The sequence below is a fragment of the Ascidiella aspersa genome, chromosome 8, assembly GCF_963924565.1.
Source record: "Ascidiella aspersa chromosome 8, kaAscAspe10.2, whole genome shotgun sequence".
Classification (NCBI taxonomy): Eukaryota; Metazoa; Chordata; class Ascidiacea; order Phlebobranchia; family Ascidiidae; genus Ascidiella; species Ascidiella aspersa.
The window spans coordinates 11,772,708-11,792,484 of record NC_139454.1 but is presented as its reverse complement, the minus strand read 5'-3'; the positions used below and the strand labels follow the sequence as shown (position 1 = coordinate 11,792,484).

Genomic DNA, 19,777 nt, shown 5'->3' with positions numbered 1-19,777 from the left:
TACGTCGTAACGAATAACTGATACTGGAGTTCGACCTGGAAACAATATAGCTTAAGTATGAACCCGTACACTGTATTCTAGAGATGAGCAGTGGTTCTCAACCTTTTTGGCTTAGGGACCGGTAAAATTTCAAAACAAATTTTGAGGACCTGTGGACCTTCAAAAATCAAAATTAAACCAAAATGAAATTACGACAAAAGTATGCAGCTTAAAAGAATGAAAACTTCAATTTAATGAGCAATTTGATGCTATCTATATGATAACATCTGTGTTATTCGTGGTTATAGTGAAGTTTTTCACATGCCGTACAACTGGTCTTAAAGTTTAAGACTTAAACGGCTTGTTTATGTCGGTTTAACACTATAATTGAGTCTAATGTCGCATTTCAACATCCATTGAACACTTTGTGCCCACCAAACATGTAAAAACTCAAATTTTCGCGCTTCGCCATAACCAAAAAAAATAAGGTCGAGATTACTTGCATATTTGCGCATGAGTTCACTCTCGAAGAGCGGGTGTTTATAAGTTAGGTTGTTTTATGACGTATCTTATGACGTCACCCCTTTAATTTGAGACGTTTTGCCGCCCATCGAAATTTTTAAAGTGACAATGCGGCCCATCCTGCTAAAAGGTTGGACATCCCTGCCCTAGGCCAAGGACGTGGAGCCCGGCAGCTGTAGGAATTTCCAGACAAAGCCTGCTGCCTGACCCTGACAGTAATCAGTATAACAACTTGTTATTAACAAGCATCGAGCCATCGACGATCACAAAACATGATCAGGAATTTCACATTTGGTTTAAAAAGAGAATTTTTTGATTCAGCTATCAATTTTAACAATGGTAGGCGGGAAATAACATAAAGTATTACTCGATTTCAAGGTGATAAAAAAACACTAGATTTGCAATAGAGATTTAAATTGTAATATATTTGGCGGACCGGCGGTTGAGAACCACTGGTCTAGAGTAGACCAATTACACGCTTATATAGTGATGTAACAATTACACTCACATTTAACGCAAAGAAATAAAAACGCAAATCAGGAAACAAAAAGTTTGACAAAATACAGTTGGCAATTCGCCAATATCCACGTAATGTATAAGGAAATGTTGATTGAGCAAAAAATGGGTGAAGTTAATTAGTTGAATAATCGGGATGACGTGACAAAGCCCCCAAAAATCAGGACTGTACTGGATAAAACAAGACATTTAATGCCTATAGTGGGAATGAGAATTTTGTAAGGGTATAGGCCAGGGTATAGTGTTTCCCAACCTGGATCGCAAGGGTTGTTTGGGGGTCGCTGTGAAGTTTATGATTGCGGGGTGACAAACTGATGAATTGTTCTTTAATTGATTCAAATTTAAAATGCTGCAATTTCTTTAACCCGGTCGCGAGAGCGGCCAAAAAACACAAATAACCCGCGTAATTTGACCGGATATGTTTAATGCAGCGAACATATTGCAAAAGTACGTGCGCCTTTTAACAAGACGAAATAACAAACACAATTCGCTTCATTTTTTGCTACGGACTTTTTTTCGGGGTATGATCGCCAAATTCGTAGCATTACTTTAGTTACATTTATACCGTACCGGTTTAGTATGTTTGATGAATATGTTTTTATATTGACAGTGATTGGCATTGCGGTGAACATGCGAATGTTATGCGTATATTTAATCTAGTAAAGCGTTCAATCCGTTCATGGTATTTACGCGCGTGAAATGACTTTTTAAGGTTACGAAACGACGAAAACCTTTGTTTTTCACGCATGTTATCCAAGGCCAGTGGCGTCCAACCTGTGGCTCGCTAAACTTGTTCTATTTGTATACCTATTATATGTTAGTTAGCACAGCAACATATTTCATTATGTTGAAAGTGGAAGATGAACAACAGATGTTTAAACTTTACTTTAACATAGAATAGTCAAAATGGATACAAAATGGAGACTTATTGTCTTATTGGTGATGTTGGTCTTTAAAGCGAAAGGGAGTTTTGTTTTAGGTCTTATTATAAATGTCATAACAAAACAAACTTATGAAATTCGTACATAGACTTCGATTTTGTCAAGCACACAGTAGCAGAAAAGCAATAAACCGTTTATTAGGTGACTGGTAGCCAGTTTTAAAGAAAATATTTCGGTTTATATAGTATTTTCGAAAGCTTTATTACATATTTAAATAACGTAATTCATTTAAAATATTTCCAACCGCCAGAAATTTATGTAAGCCATTATATGAGCTCATAATCTGCATTTTATAAAACCATGAACTCTGGTTGGGTGTAATTGGTGATCCCTATCTAAAACTTTTATTATTACTGTGTTAATTTTGGAACCTATTTTTGCATAGCCGGGACGGTAAAACATAGGCATTGTACCTTTCCATGAATAGACATATAAACTTTTGGCGCTCGTCCCGTGGTCATTATTTGGTTTACGGTGCGAGTTAGCGTTTGGGTTTGGGTGGGTCAAGTATTGTTATAATATTAGTAAACTCCCATATTTTTTCTTTCTGGCAATTTCAATTTTCAACTCATTTCGTTACTTTAAAAAAACAATGTGATATGATTCTAGACCAGTGTCAAAACTTTTTCACCACTTTATACATTAAGCAGCCATACTGCATTTTTTGCATGCTGTTGTTTAATTTACGTATAGCTGTAGTACTTGTCAGTCCATAGCCCACTGTTTATAGCATGGCGATTTTTTTTACATGACCATAATTACCTGCATCCCTAAAAATCGCATAATTATGAACCCTAATTTTCCCACCCGCTGAACTAACACGGTCACAAAATTTTTTTAATGGAAGAGGCTATTTGCCCTTTTGCTCATTTACCGAAAATCATAATTTGCACTACTATAGCTATATCTGCAAAACCACAATACAATTTATTGCTAAAACTGTTTACAATAGTGCAAATTAGAAGTACTATAAACGGATTTAGCAATAAATTGTATTCTAATTTTGCTGATCAAGTTAGAGTAGAGCAAATTTCGAAGTTATGTGAACTGGTGGGGAAACTTCGGCGCATGTTAAATCCTGCCACACTGAACATTGTTTGGGCTAGAGTTTGGGTAGGTTAAGGAATATTATTAAATAATAAATATAATGATACTTGACCCACCTTCACCCAAACACTAACTGACACCCTAATCCAAATATTGTGCAGATGACGGTACTTCTTGATTGCAAACTAATTCTATAGCCATTTAAGAAACTTTAGATTTCGAACTTGGGAAACGGCTCATTATTCCATAATGGAAAAAGAATATTTACCGTACTTTAAATTTCGAAGTTCAATAATAGGTTGCTGGGCAAACAGCCTCTTCCTTTTTTATTTGCCATTAAAATTGGCAAGTTACAATAAAATATAGGTATATATATATATTACAGGATTTTGCCATAGGATTCCTGAAAAAACAAAAAATCTTGTCAAGATCTGCCATAGTTTTCAGACTGGCCAACGACTAGCGGGACATTTTAACTTTTTATCACTTTCATCATTGCGCAGCCATACTGCATTTTTTGTGCAAATCGTTCAATTTTCATGGGACTGAAGTATTTGATGGCGCATAGCTACCACTCTAAAGCTTTTTTGAGCACAGATCTCAGCAAAAACTTATACAGTTTGACTTTTTTATTTGCCAAACATCTTTGTAGTTTGCCAACATTTTAAGTCAAAAGAGGCCACATATCCACCAGTTGTCTTTGAAATAGAGCGGCGACCATGTTTTAAGAGGCCGCTGAATGTAGTATAGTTGGTTTACATTACTGGTGTATCATGTTTAGCATTATTTTAAAAAAAATGGTGGTACTTGTTTGTTTTAAAGTTCATACAGCTTACAAAAAAAATCTGCAAACTGTATTAATAATATACAAGTTTTGTGGGCTTAAGCAGAATTTATGAACACTTGACAAATTGCTAAATGCTTGGCAAAAAGGAAAATACATCGGCAAACTGTATATATACATTTTTAGTTGGCTGTCATATGCTTTGCAGAAGAAGCTCACACATTTAGTTCAGCATTGGGTACTGGATGTTTTAAAGTTCTGTTTCTATCCAAGTTTTCAGTTCCCATCCAATACCAATTGGTGACAAACTTTTAAGCCATGGTTTGTGATTAGACCATCGAAGTTCACATAAAACAAGGTTATCAAAACATTTTCTAAAATCGTAATCAGGGCTCTGAAGTGATAGTTGGATGCGGGCTCGAGTAAGATTGCGTATGGCTACCTGAGACCTGATTCTGACATGTGTATGTGCAGAATCAAATCCTAGAAGGCAAGACACCGAAAATTGTAAAGGTGAAATAACATATAATAGAATACTTTCCTACTACGATATGTGGGTGGATAAGTTTTCTGACACCCTCTTTGAGTGAATTTTTGTATATCCACCCTATTTGAGTTATGTAACGGGGTCGAGAACATGCTTAGTAGCAGGGCTGCGGAGTCGGACTCGGGAGTCGGTTTGTTTTGCTGGTGTCTCTCGGGACTTGAGTAAGACCATTGAAAACATACTAAAATCACGAGTCCGACATGCGCATGTGCAGTACCAAGTTTGAAAACTGATATGGTCGCTAACTGTAAATTGTAAAGGTGGAATAGCATTTGGTAGAATCTTTTCCAAACATGTATTGTGAGTGAATGAATCATACACCACCCCTATAAGTTGATTGCTGAATATCCACATTATTTTAGTTACCTAAATTGGTGGAATACAGGCTGTAGAGTCAGTTTCGCAGCCCTGCTCAGGAGTCAAAGCTAGACTCTGGATTTGACAGATTGGGAAAATTGATCAGAGTCAGACTCTGGGTTGGACTTAAGTTTATTTTTTTAGGTCAGAGTGAAGCTCAAGTTTTTTCGGACTTCGCAGTCCTGATTTTATGTTATATTCAATTATAGTCTTGAAATTTTGTTTAGCATATGACATCATTTGTTGTCTGATCACACTGCTATACTTTTTTGCCAAAATATCGGCTATTAAGGAAAGAATGATGTATACTAAGTTTCAAACATTTCTAGATAAGATGCACTGCCTTGAAAGAAATATGAAAAGATTGTAATTTATGTATGCAAAAGTTGTGGGTGTTTGAAGTTTCTGGTTTTATTGCTCAAAAATATGTGCTAGTAGCAATAAAATAAATCTACAAACTATTGGCTGTGGTAATACTCAAGGGTGTATCCAGAAATTCAAAAAGGGGGGGGTTCCGAATTTTCAAATTAGGAATTGCCTGTTGTTTTTTCGTCTGACGGATATGACGTCATAAAATAGCGATGGTAATGACGCCATAAACAAGAATAAAAATCATCCAAAACAGCCAATTAACGTCCAGCAAAAGCATCATTTAGACGCAAAGCGAACACAATCGTTAACTTCAGGCGAAAAACTAAACCTAGACTGTGAAATATGTGTGATTGATTTTGGTAGATCCATGTACGGGACTAGGCTAAATTACAAGCACGTCTGTCGCCACCTGCAATACTAAACGGAGATCGTTTTTCCCGGGTGTTTTTAGATTAGCGCGACATATAAAACTACTTCGAAGAAACGGTCTAACTTTAATAGTTAGTTAATCTAGTTCAGCGTTTGATAACCGTTTTAAGTTTTGGCTCACCTGGCGAGCGAAGCGCGCGTGATTTTTTTTGGTTTAATGGCATTTCTTTTAAATTTCTTGCAAGTTTTTATTACATTGCCAAAAATAAAAAATGTTATGTTAAACATTTTTAAATGCGTTTTCGGTTTGTCCACGACGCACTTGGAAGCTTTCCACGGCGCAACGGTAAAGAAGCGCTGATCTAGTTCAAAATACAGCATCAAAACGTTAACAAACCGGACGTAGTAAGATCATTCGCGCGAAACGCGAAAATTTTTCGCACTTACGTAGTTAAAATAGTCAAAAAGTATTTGAAATGAACTCGTGTATAGTTTGTCAAAGAGGCGATGGGCTCGATAAATTACAGTAGGTTGTCGACCCCAGTCTTACACCAAGATCTGATATTAACGCAGACAACAAACAGCGAGAAACATCAGCGCTGTTTAACTCAGGGTTTGACAAGCTTTTCTAGTCGTAGGCCAAAACCAACCCCAGAAAGGTCTCTGCGGGCCGCACGAAACGTTAATTAGGAATTGTGTTATTAAAGTGTTAGAACAACTTGAATCTGGCGGGCCTCGGACTTTGTAGCACTTGAAAATGTGGTAATTCCATTCAAGGCTGCAGTAAAGTGTTGGTGGCGCAAAGCACGAAAAAAGCGTTAGCTTGGTTTAAAATTCGAGTTCACACGTTATCATTCATACTATCAATGAAAACTTTAATAGAACTACTTTGAGGAAACGCGAAAACTTTAAAGGTTAATCTTGTTCAGTGTTTGTTAAATATTTGAATTCGGGGCGCACCTGGCGAGCGAATCCAGCGCGTTTTTTTTGTTTTTGGTATACCGTACCGTTATTTCTTTTAAATTTCTTGCTTTCTTATTACAGTTCTTATTACATTGCCCATAATAATAAAATGTTAAAAAAATATATGTGCAATATTTTTTAATACGTTTTCCGTTTGTCTGCGATGCCCTTGTCAGCCTTTCACGCCGCAACGGTAAAGAAACATGCTAAAGTACCGCTTGATTTATATTATTAATTGTCGAACACACACAGGCTGATTAGCCAACCCGAACGAATAACATAAGGCGAAAGAGAAAAACTATCTAGCGTTTACGGTCGACCAAACAAAAGACGACGGCGTTTTGCGTTTGATTTTGGTTTCGCATTAGCTTAAGACGCATGACCCAATTACATTTAAAAACACGCAGCTTCGGACGGTGAGTAAAACTCTGACAAAAACGATCAAAAAACGAACGATAATGTCACTTACGAAAAAAAGGGGGGGGGGGTCGAACCCCCAAACCCCCCCCCTGGATACGCCACTGGTAATACTCAACCATTACCCTAATACTGTAGTTGTTTTATTATATATTGTGAAAATAAAAAACAACATTAAATTAATCTGATTATTTACGCTCTTAACTGTGTTCCAAATATAGTTGAGTTTAAATAAGTTATTGGAAAAACTTTGCCCCTTTAAAATAATATTTATCTTCAAAGTGTTTAACAGTCATTTTGAAATTAATATATAATTATATATCTATGAATGTTGAATATTGCAATAGAAATGTTTTCTTCTTTAGTGTTGTATGCAGCTTTTGTCTAATGTCTTAGTGGTGTAGTAGTACAATTAATTTCAACATGCGCAGTATAACATATTAAATTTTGCATGAAGTTGTGGTTCGTTTGAACTACAAAAGATGTCACTACTTTGTGTCAGAGGTATGTAAAAAAAGTTAATCAAATTAATAGTTTAACTGTTTAAAATTGTATTTAGTTGGAATGCTTATATATTATAAAAGTGTATAATTTGTTACCAAGTTGTGATTTGTTGAATATCTACCGCTCAGTGCAAATTTAAAGTTTGTGTTTCCTTTTTTAGTAAAACAAGCCACAATTTCTGGAATCTTTGGTAAGTTTAACCATGTACCTGTTTATTTAACCAATCTTATAAGTTATCAGTAATTGTTGTAATGTCTGCAAGAAGTTTTTTAAAGCTTAGGTACTTTCGCTTAATTTTTGTGCAATCTTTAAAGGAGCTGAATAATTTATACTAATGCCACCCTATGGTCCTCATGGGACTCTTTTTAGTTTTGTGAAAAACTGTTAAATAAAGAATATTTTGCACACACATATATATATATATTTATATGTTTTCTAATGCTATTTTTTTCTACGATTTATTCAAAACAACTTTTAACCATTTTAGTTTTTTGTGATGTTTTGTTAGATTTGATTTTGTTCTTTTGTTGCATTGACATTATTGCAACATAAATTATTTTATAAGGATATAAAGTTTTTATAAATAAATACCCTTATTTTGTTGTAATATTTGTACAAAGTAAGGTGGTTTAGTAAAATTGTGTTTGTTTTGACAGACAAACTTAACACTTATGCATGCATTAAAGTTCAAAATGTAAAAAGTACCACAGTGTGTGTTAAAGGAAGCCAACCAGTATGGGAGCAAGAATTTATGTTGTAAGTTTCTAATTTACCTTTAATTTTAAATTGTGCCTAATTAGTTACAGGATATAATCCATTCAAAACATTTTAAAACTTTTTAAAGATAATGAACAATTTAAACTGAATGCCTCACATCAAAATATGTAATATAAATATGTCATATATAATTTGTTTCAAAATTCAAACTTGTGTTTTTGTGGCAAATATTTCCAAATAATAATTTTGTTTTTTTCTTTATCAGTGAAATTGACTGCATAGATCTGAAATTGTATGTAGAATTGTGGAATAAAGGTTTAATATGGGATACACTGTTAGGATGCTGCTGCATTCCTGCAAGAGACATTTCACATGGAAGTGAGGTATAAGTGAAATAAAAATCATTAGTGCACCTGTCTCAAAAATGTCAGGGTTCATACATTCGTTTAGCGAACACAGCAATTAACTTAGGAACAAGACCAAAAAACCAAAAAAAATTGAGCAAAAAATGCTTGGCACCAAAAGGCTGACAAGATTCTGCCAGCCTGGCAGACATCTTCAAATTTTTATGCAAGGTGTTAGTTCTACTTATTTAAAACATACAAGTTAATTAAATCTTAAGGTAAGCAAGATATGCTGTTTTATTCTCAGGAAGGGGAAGGTATATGGTTACAGCTCTATGAAAACATGGGTGCTGCTGAAAAAAATAAGTCTCAGGAAATTACGTCTCATATGATCCTGTGCGACATTCACTTTGAACTACCAGCAGGTTGTAAATAGGTTGTTGTTTAAAGTAATTTATGCTTTAAGTAGACAATAATTTATTCTTTAAGTAGACAATATCCTATTTATATATATGATAATTTGTAGATTGTATATTTGAACATTATAAATATAAATAAAATTTTAAATATTACCGTATATATAATATATTTTCTCTTTTTCAAAATATTTGACTAGAATGATTTTTGTTAACTAAATTTTATTAAGAAAATCGCCTTCCAAATAAACTCAACAATTTGATTAACTATTATATAAATCAACCATGTAATATTGATGCAAAATATTGATTGATAATTGTATGGATGTCAATACCGATATCACTCAATCAATTGTAAAATAAATAAATTTATGTATAAATATAATATCTTAGGCACTTAGCCGTCAGAATAAAGAATGGATTAAATCATGATTTTTTTTCAGATCTATCAGAGCAGGAAATTATTGTGTTGCAGCAAAAGTTAGATCGCCTCAACTGCCTTCAGGATGAAAGTTGGATGGTAACTGCCATTACTGTACTAACTATTGAAAAATTTTAATGTAGTGCTTAATGTAGTGTTATATTCTAACCAGCTTTGGTTGATCCTTGCTTAGAAAAAGTATCATGTTTATTTAGAATGTCAATGTTTCAGGTCGATTATCCCATTGAAATGGTTGGTCGCAATGATGCTACAAGCATGTTATGTAAGTTGTTATTAAAATTTTAAAATAATTAATTAAATTATTTAAGCTGTCATCCTGAATTTATTTAAACTCATTTGTTACAGTTTAGTGTTACTTTGATATGCTCGTGTTTTTCAGTTGTGTTTGGCTTTACCATATTTAAAATTACTAAACAAGGCCAAGGAGTACTAGGTTTAATTATTTTGGCCACCCCCAAAATAGCATAAAATCATTTTCAACCTAAAGTTTTGCTAAAATCTTGCACAATACTGTATCAAGCCCAATGAATTTAAAGTAAAGTTGTTTTTTGTTAACTTAATTTTTTTATGTTAATAATTGTATTTGAGTAAACTTGTCCATTAGGTGATATTCTTTGAACTTAATTTGTTATATAAAAAAAAATATTTAATGAAATTAATGCATAAAAATTAAGGAACTTGCACCCCTTGCCAAAGTTGTCCTGGCTAATGTTTAGTTGTTGCTATTTAATAACCAAAATAGGTATTATAAATTGCAGCAATTGACAGTGACTATCGGAGCGATGCAAGTATGGTTTTTGACAATTATTCACAAGCGGAAAGAAGCCATGTGAGAGCCATTATTTTTGTAGCTTTGATTAAAACTATTAACGTCTATTCTTGATAATAAATTTGACAAAAATATGTTGAATCTGTATGAACAAGTATTTATATGTAAAACCAATGCTTTTATAGTATTGTTTGATATTCGTTGTTAAATGTCAATAACTGCCAAATGTATGTGTTAACTACAGGGTGCATTGGCATGAATTAATAATAGGTGTTTTATTTATGACACATAATTTCCTTTTCTAGCCCTATCCCTATAATGGAAACTCGGTTGATTATGAGAGTGAAATGGACTCGTTTCCAGAAAAGGAAATGCATGAAACCATTGTTGGACAAGAGGAGCTATGGTAAGAATAAACAGAAATAAAACATTTTAAATGCATTTTCAAACAATAAAACATGTTCTAAGGCACATTCAGGCATCAAATTATGTTTTACTTTTGTATATATCCGGTACAACCAGGCTCATTGTCCAACACCGTCAAATTTAATCTGTTCCTTAAGTGTTTATGTTCCATTTTTGATGGTACATTTTTATGTAAACTGTCATTGTTTAAACTAAAGCCTAGGGCTATTATGCTGAATAGAAATGACTATTATTTTCATTCATCATTTGCATACAGTTGGCTGAAACAGTTAAAAAAAGTTTCATTATTTAGTATATGAGCACCCAGAAAGGGCAAACAATTACTTCTTAAAATTAGACATGAAACATTAAGTGATAGTTAGTTTCAAAACATTAAGTGAAAACTTAAAAGTTAATGTTAAGATTGATATTTATTTCGCAGTAAAACAGTGCATTTAACATGCATGAACTCATTCTAATTACTTCTTAATGCAGCCAGAATAGTGGATAGCTCTTCTGAATAAAAGTAGGCTGAACCATTAATTTTTCCAAATGTTTGTTTATAACTTGGGCGATTATTTTTTGACTCAAAATTAAAAAAGCAATAGTCAGCTTTGTGAAACTGTCGTTCAGTTGAAATTTTATTAAAACAATTCAGTTTTGAGTTATATTCAATGACGTTTTAACTGTACTATATCTTCATTAGAGCAATATATGGTATACACGAGCTTGCAGGATTAACCAGCCAGGCCTAGTTTATCGCATTATACTTGGCTCGAACTTCGTTTTTGCATTATATAGCTATGCAATATCCTATTCCCTATTTCCATAACTAAGTATTTGTTAATTTTCTGAACTTATTTTTATGTTGTATTTTAACTGTTTACACAACATTTTTCTAAAATAACCTGCGTCTTGTTTGTTTGTCTTTTTTGAATAACAAAAATATCAACCAAGCATTTTCATGAGTTTTGCATGAACCTGAAAAAATAACTGATTTGAGTTCGACCGGTAGTCAGCAAAACATCAAAAACGTGTGGTCGACGTCGCCAAGACACTAATTTAGTACTTCAAACAGCAATGTGTTGTTTAAATCAATGTATTTCGAATGGGTCAAAATTTTGTCAAAATTTTAAATTTTTAGGTCAAAATTTCAAATTGTTTAGGTCAAAACATAATCGCCCTAGTTGTAACAGAAAAAATAATTTCTAATTTTGTTGTGGTTTTCTTTATACTGTATTCAATTTAGTAATGTTTGCTGTTGTGCTGACTGAAGAACATTTTATTAGTTATGTGTGACTGTTGTGGTCTGTTTAAGTCTTTTGATGTGTTGTCATATTCTAGTGATGAGGATTGGTCTGAAAGAATTTCCATGCAGGACGACTTAATTTCTGTTCAACCGGCTATGCTGGATCAAGGTAAAGTTAAACAACATGGATGTAAAAGATTTAAAAAATAAGGTGACTTTTCAATTTTTTTTTTTGAATTTTGATTTCTAATTCAAGGTTTAGAATCTTTTGAAGATTCCAAAAAGACTTTTTCCCCAGCAAAGTTTAGATGGATCAAGGCATTTAATGAAGTTCGGATACATTTGTCTGGAGTAAGTTTTCACTTGTATGTAATAACTGCTAAATTTTGCTTTACTGCCTCTAACAAAAGTTGATTCTACTCTTTGATAACAACAGTATACTTTTATTATCTAAACTCTTTACGCAAAAACTAACCTAATAAATAAATGAATATTTATTAAATTGATTTTATCTGTTATGTTGCCATTGTGTCAAATAATTCAAGCTCAAATAAAATTCTTAATTTTTCAGGATGAAAGGTCTGACCAGATTGGTGATCTGCCTAAAAACTCACGAAAAACATCAGTTTGGAACATAGGGTAGGTTTTTCAAGATTGAATCGACAAAAACTTTTGTGTAAATTATTCGAATACTAACTGATTTGTTGTCTTGTTTTTTAGGTCCAACAGCTCTTTCTATACAAGCATTGACAGTATGCCAGATATTAAGCCACGAAAAAAATCCATTCCTTTAGTTAGTGACCTGGTAAGTATGCCTTACATTTTTATTAACTGTATCATGATATTCCTAAATTTAATTATATATTATATAAAGTAACATTACAAAGATATCTTTAATGAGTTTGCTTTTTTATTTATGCTTTATCACTTTAACATGTTTTGATGTGTTGTTGTTTTGTGCATTCTTGCAAAGGCTTTGGTGAGACTTTTATAAAAACTAAAAGGATTGTTAAATTATGTTAAAACTACATATAAAATCAGATTATAAATCAGTTAAGGCCTAAAGTTGCCTGTTTTGTATACTTTGATAAGCAGATAGTCCTATATTAACATATCAGTAAACTATACTTTTTGTGTGTTTAAATAAACGAAATTCAATATGCAGATTTAGCATGCCTTGTTATAAATGTTGTTGTCTTGCCAGTCTATTGCGGTAATGAAGAGACAACCGGGCATTACGTCAGCATTGGTGACATCACGGGCTTCCTTAACCGACGAAGACCTGAAAGTCCATGTCTACAAGAAAACCCTCCAGTCGCTTATTTACCCAATATCAAGCACAACGCCACACAGATTCTCGGTAAAACAGTGTTTTGGCTTTTTGGCAAACATATTTTAGGCCTAGGGTAGCCGACAACCATACATTTAACTATACTGATTAGTGGTTCTTATTTATTCATTAAATTTGATTTAGTTGTAATACCCTTATTTCCTTGAACAAAAATGAAGAGCACCATCAATGTTAAAATTTTACTGTTATAACTCACATTCAAATTTCTAGTTATAATAACTACTTAGTGTACATAAGCTGTCAACAGTGTCAAGGAATAAAAATACCATTAAACTCCATGAGATAAGTGTGTACCGAGAAAGAACTTATCAATCAGTTAATTTAATAATTATTGTTGCTAAGGCAACGTAAAACTTATAAAAGTGCCCAGTTTGAGAACGACCGTAGGCTCACGCAGAAAATCATACAATTTAAGATTTTGTCAGTTTGAGTTATATAACGGTTCGCAGTATACGGATTACTACAGTATTGACTCGCGGTGACCAAAATGGTGCCTCAGCTGAAGTATTGGGTCGTGGTCACCAAAAGGGTTCGTCAAAGGGTTAAAAAATTGTAAAGTTATGAGGTCGGTGTAGGCTTTTAAGTTAAACGTCTTTCGCCCAACGAGTGCTGTAAAACCTAAATTCGAATGTCCAACCAATAAAAATACGCTGTCCATAGATCTGGTCGGCCACCGCGCCCACCTACTGCTACGAGTGTGAGGGACTGCTGTGGGGAATAGCACGGCAGGGTCTGCGCTGCACCGAGTGCGGAGTGAAGTGCCACGAGAAGTGCAGAGACTTGCTCAACGCCGATTGCCTGCAAAGTAAGTTGAAACACAGATCGAAAAGCGGACTGCGGAACTAATTATGCCGTTTTGGGCGAAACTGAAGTACTCTTATTTTTTATAATAAAGTTGTTTTACACCTTTTTAACTTTTGTGGTTCTTTTGGGATCTTTCTGCAATTTGAAGTGTCGATTTTCACCGCATTGCTCAGGACATGGAAAACGCCAGGTCCTCACAAGCCTTGAATTTTATAGCTAATAAACATGGCAGTGTAAACTTATATCACACCCTTGTCCCTGTGCAAATATTAAGCAATATTTAACGCGATTTCATTACAAGTAGAAAGTTGTTGTTGCTGGTAAAGCAGCAATATTATGCTGTGTTTAATTACCAGGATATGACTAAATAGTGATTTTTCCTATACTATTTTGGCTAACATGATTTTCTATCTTTACTTAAGTGTGACACCTAAGCGATTTAAAGTATATCTGTGGTTCTACATAAGACAATCTTTAAGAACGAACCAACTTTTAAAAGCCCAAGGAAAAAATAAGACGGTTTGGTATAGTTTCTTTAAATCTACGATTACTGTTCTGTCAATGATTCGGCGAAAGGTTATTTTTATTAGAATACTGTTTAAAATAAGCATATTTTAATTTTTTTAAATTTTTACTGTTAGGAGCGGCAGAGAAAAGTTCGAAACACGGCGCTGAAGACAAAACGCAGAACATCATCACTGCCATGAAAGAACTCATGGAAATTCGCGAGAAAAACAATTCCGAACTTTTCACAATGATTCAGTGAGTTTTTGTTGTCTTAACTTCCGGAAAACAATTATTTTTTTAAAAAGAGCAAATTAATTTCCAAAAACGACCCTTTTTATGAATTCTTCAGTTTTTCGTGTACTAAGACTGTCAAAATATATTTAGTTGTACTTTATATACATATTTTATTCTTAAATATTAAAGTATACGTTGTTGTTGACCTCGCTCCATTAACCGAACATTTTACCGAAGCAAACGTTTTTATTTGCAGAGCTGTTTTTAACGTGACTGATATTGAGCATTTCAAGTTAATGACAAGCGCAAAGCAGAGCGTGTTAGATGGAACGTCAAAGTGGTCTGCCAAGTTGTCAATCAAAGTTTTAAGCGCTCAGGGTCTTCAGGTAAAACTCCTGTTGTATACTTAAGGTAAACAAAGCGGATTTCGTTTTTTTTCTTCTTTACATCAGACACGAGTGTTGCACTGAATATGTGAATAATAGAAATCACCTTGACCCTTGCAAGATAAATGTCGACCTTAATTCCTGATCAGTAACAGCAAAATAATCTAGCAAAGCTAGCAATTCAGGTCAGACACATATATCTTAATTGGAATGAATCTTCATTCACATTCATTCGAATTAAGATATATTGACGATGTCTTAGTTGGCGAAATATATATATATATCTTTTAAGATCTGGTTAATGTGTCTGATCTAAATTGCTAGCTTTGTTAGATTATTTTGCTGTCATCAGACACGAGTTAGACAATTCGCACCAAGGCAGTTACAGTATTAACACAATTCCATAAACTGTGTGCTGATGTTGTAAAGACCAAACTAAACTATGTATAATTAGAAAATATATTTAATATTTGTATTGTAGTATGTATAATACGGTAACTTGTTATGCGTTAGCATACAATTTTTCGAAATACGAAAACTAAATGCTAATGCGTTTAACCAATTTCAGTTAACTGCACAGTAAGGTGTGCTTAGTATAGGTTGCTCGGTGGCAAAATACCCCCGGCCTATTTTATAATATTGCAACAGCAACTGTTTAATTTTATAATATTGCAACAACAACTGTTTAATTTTATAATATTGCAACAGCAACAGCAACTATAATGTATAATTAAATATAAACAAAGTCGCAAGAGGGCAATTGAATCAGAATTGCGACAAAAAGTTCCCCCAGTGCAGGGTTTGAAACTTGAAACTCCGATAGATTACTATACAATTACTAACGTTATAACTTGGTGTTACTCTAAAATGATGATCATAAACCTTTTACAACTTAAAACCCTGTCACGCTTAATTGAGTTGTATGCGACATTTTTTTTAAATTAAAAATATTCAACCTATAATCGATTTACCAAACCGACTGTGGCCATGACCCTGCTGTTCGACATATCATATAAAACCAAAAGCTATTCTAGTGACTTTAAACATAAGTAGTTTTTCAATAAATTAAAAGCAAAGTTGAAATTTTGCACTATAGTGAAGTACGTAAAACTGTAGCATATAACACGCTGTAACTGTCAGCGCAGAACTTTGTTTGGGTTGCGAGATAAAGTGTTATCTAGTTGACACAAAAAATAGTTTCGATCCCTGGGCAGACGAGTCAGATGATGCATTTCCCGTTTCAGGCCAAAGACAAGACTGGTTCCAGCGACCCTTACGTCACAGTGCAGGTCGGTAAGACCAGGAAGCGAACCAAAACCATCTACGGCGACCTGAACCCTTCCTGGGGAGAAACCTTCTCTTTGTGAGAACCTATATTCAATATATGTGTTGTCTCACTGTGCAATAATTTTTGTAAACATGAACACTTTTGCTGCGACCAGCACCACGTTAAAGCAGTATAGGCGAACGTTAAAGTTTTAAACCTTAAATCTTATGAAAATTAACGTTTTAATTAAATGTATTTGTAAATAAGTATTTTACAAATATAACTTTATGCATGTTCGACGATGTTTGTGTATGCAATAGGGCAATGTGTCCTAATACTAATGTTAAACATAAAATTTTAAATAGCCCTGTTTTAAGTAAAACTATTTAGGACATACAGCCATATACCAAAACAAAAAATGGATATTTTTTATATCGAAATATCTGTTCAAATTGAGGAAAATGTTATGAAATTAATTTTACTTTTAAAACGACCTTTTAGTTTTTCTAATATACAATTTGATTGTTTTTGTATAAAATATAATCACACGAATAATTCTATCCAACAATTTCGCCCATTTGTTAATTGGATACCGAACTTTAAAAATCGATCTACAGGTAGTTAATATTGTGGTATGTAAAACGTGAGGCAGTCCCAGCCAATCGGGACACCGACATACGTTACAGTTCGAGCTCGCCATTTACTTATCTCGAGCCTGAAAACCATCCTAATATATAGATTGATTACTGCAGGGCTTTTCAAGCTGGCCGTCGCTCAACGAATTTTTATGGTTGCGTGTGAATCTAAATTTCACTCGCGTGTTTCATCCCTGTATTTTTCAATAATGAAAACCGAAACCCATGAGAATATATATATAGCCCGAAAAAAGCTTGCAAACAACGAAAGAAAAATCTGTTCAACACTTTTAAACCTATCGGGTCGCGAATTGTGCTAAAAAAAATAAAAAAAGTTCCCGACTACAATTTTTGGAAGCGCTGGTTTTCTGTCCAGCCAACCAATATTTCATGTTACCCCAGCGAATGCCACAACTCGACCGACCGGATTAAGGTTCGGGTTTGGGACGAGGACGACGACATTAAGTCGGTGTTGAAGCAGCAGTTTAAACGGGAATCGGACGACTTTCTCGGCCAGACCATTATCGAGGTGCGAACCTTGTCGGGAGAAATGGACGTCTGGTACAACCTTGGTAAGAACTGATTCCGCTGTTTTAACTTTTCTAAAATACTCTTTGTCCTAACTAAGTCACAAAGTCCGGTTTAGTCAATAATTTTTTTTGAATTTTAAAACTATACCCACTTAAACCCTTCAAAGTTTTTAATATCAAGCTAAAGTCCTTCGGTATCACGTTTAGCTTTATAAAATATATTTTGCAAATCTAAATAGTTTTTATCTTCTGTTAAATCGGTAGTTGTCCAAGTCTGAGGATTTAAAGTAGTAAGTCACCGGATTCAAATTAGCAAAACACCGACTTTAACGTTAAATTAAACCCAATATTATCTGAATTTTTCACGTTTAAGATAAAATATTTTACAAGTCAAATAAGGCAGCACCAAACTGTTATGAAAAAATCAAGCAAACTGCAAATCCAACTCTGAAAGTAAAAGCGATTGGATTTAGTCAAGTTAGTCCTTCTGGTGGGAACCTTGCCAACGCCAAGTAAAAAAAAGCCAGTTGATGGCTTGTAAGTGATTTAAACCCAAAAGCAGGGTTCAAACCAAACCGGCATTTGGCGTAGAACCTAAGATGATTTAATTTTGATTTAAAACGGTTCTTATGTAAACAAAAGATTGTTAAGGGCTAAAACAAGGCGGGAAGAAGATTTAGTTTTCCATATAATTTATCCCATGTTACGTTGCATTCCCGTAGAGAAGCGAACGGACAAGTCGGCAGTGTCTGGAGCCATTCGACTTCACATTAACATGGAAATCAAGGGCGAGGAAAAGGTTGCGCCCTACCATCTGCAATACACCTGTCTACATGAGGTAGGAATCAATGAAACCCCAAGCATGCCACGCACGTTAGCACAACTGACATTTTTTCAACGATCCTAAAATATCGTGATTTTGCGCCACTTGTGAACACTTCAGTTGAACTGTAAAACAAATCCATTTTATGTAGTCAGCGTTTCAACATAAGTGTTCCCGCTCCTAAATTAAAAAAAAAACACGAAGTTAACGAAGATTAAATTTATGCATCTTAAGTTGTTACGTGAGTTTTCTTTCGGTGCAATGGCTTAGCGCTAGATCTTCAATGCTACCGTATATGGCTTAGTTGGGAAATCGATGAATATGACGTGTATGCGATTATGTTGTGATCTGTGCTTACACAACGTCCAACGTACAGGAGGTAAACATCTAAACGTCACCATCATCAGTACCAATCGAGTACGTCATTTAGCAAATCGATGAATATTCATCAATACTTTTCATATTGAGCTTAAAGATAACCGTCGACCTTTTGTCATCGGGTCATTTGTCCGGTCAAACCCGAAGCGCGGTTTTTAAATTGACATTATATTGCGCCAAATGAATGATTTCGTGAATTTATTTCAGCGAATTTCTAGTTATTGCGCTTCTAACACTATTTAGGCGTTGTTCTAATAGTAGGCACCATTCATCGAATCCAATTAGTTCCAGGTCAATGTACCCTAAGAATCGAATAAGTTTGCGATGAAGAAACTCACAGCGAAACGTAATCAATAAATTTAAAGTTTTCTAAATAAATTGCTTTCACACAAAATAATATTCACTCACCAGACCTCACTTTTGAAGTACGAACACTGTGTTACTGTTATCTATGCCTGGCATAATTCCGAAGGTGTGTGCATTGTCGAGTCACGATTTCGATAAATTTACCCACAATGGTGTACAGGGGAACACATAATAAGACCCCAAAAGCAACAATACCCAAAGCAGACAAATCTATAAAACCATAGTATTAAGACCAACGACATAATACCGCCAAATACGCGTGTAATATCCAGTACAGAATAAGATCAAAATGGTCTGAATAAGGCCTAAATTCATTAGAATAAGGCCTAAATTCACCAGAATAAGGCCTAAATTTATCAGAATTAGTCCTAAATACATCGGAATAACCAAACCATGACGTCACCAATATTTTAGAACCTGTTCCACTACATCTGCCAAGAGAACAACGACTCAGTGAAGATCCCGGAATCGGTTGGCGAGGAATCGTGGAAGCGTTACTTCGACGGAAACGCACAGGAAATTGTCAAGGAGTTCGCCATGAGATACGGCGTGGAATCCATCTACCAAGCTATGACGTAAGATTCGCTCTTTTTTCAAAGTCGTTTTTGTTTGTTTAAGTCACGTTATCGCCTTTTCGCAAGCTAGGTTGTTGATCTGGTGTATTATAAAAGGATTGGGCCCATGTCATTAGTTTACACACCCAATATTGGTATTTCAAAAGAGCCAGGTAACATAATGAGCTCGGACGAAATGCACATGTTGTTTGGAGCCTTAGAGGCAATGTCCTTATATCTTAACTAATACTATATTGCTTGCTCTAATGTTTGTCAACCTTT

General features: G+C 34.3%; 1 protein-coding gene across 1 annotated transcript in view; it reads left to right on the top strand.

Annotated features, from left to right (window-relative positions):
• Positions 1–7,183: 7,183 nt before the first annotated feature.
• LOC146136128 (protein unc-13 homolog B-like) overlaps positions 7,184–19,777 on the top strand; it is a 30,957-nt gene continuing 18,363 nt past the window's right edge. Inside the window, exons 1-21 of the mRNA XM_083395195.1 lie at positions 7,184–7,318; positions 7,479–7,508; positions 7,975–8,074; positions 8,301–8,418; positions 8,687–8,804; positions 9,239–9,315; positions 9,448–9,499; positions 9,996–10,066; positions 10,312–10,412; positions 11,756–11,829; positions 11,917–12,011; positions 12,232–12,299; positions 12,381–12,465; positions 12,865–13,020; positions 13,672–13,816; positions 14,457–14,577; positions 14,813–14,942; positions 16,187–16,305; positions 17,247–17,416; positions 18,097–18,212; positions 19,356–19,516. Coding sequence (XP_083251321.1) covers positions 7,297–7,318; positions 7,479–7,508; positions 7,975–8,074; positions 8,301–8,418; positions 8,687–8,804; positions 9,239–9,315; positions 9,448–9,499; positions 9,996–10,066; positions 10,312–10,412; positions 11,756–11,829; positions 11,917–12,011; positions 12,232–12,299; positions 12,381–12,465; positions 12,865–13,020; positions 13,672–13,816; positions 14,457–14,577; positions 14,813–14,942; positions 16,187–16,305; positions 17,247–17,416; positions 18,097–18,212; positions 19,356–19,516 — 2,129 coding nt within the window. The 5' untranslated portion in view covers positions 7,184–7,296. The remainder of the gene's footprint in view (positions 7,319–7,478; positions 7,509–7,974; positions 8,075–8,300; positions 8,419–8,686; positions 8,805–9,238; positions 9,316–9,447; positions 9,500–9,995; positions 10,067–10,311; positions 10,413–11,755; positions 11,830–11,916; positions 12,012–12,231; positions 12,300–12,380; positions 12,466–12,864; positions 13,021–13,671; positions 13,817–14,456; positions 14,578–14,812; positions 14,943–16,186; positions 16,306–17,246; positions 17,417–18,096; positions 18,213–19,355; positions 19,517–19,777) is intronic.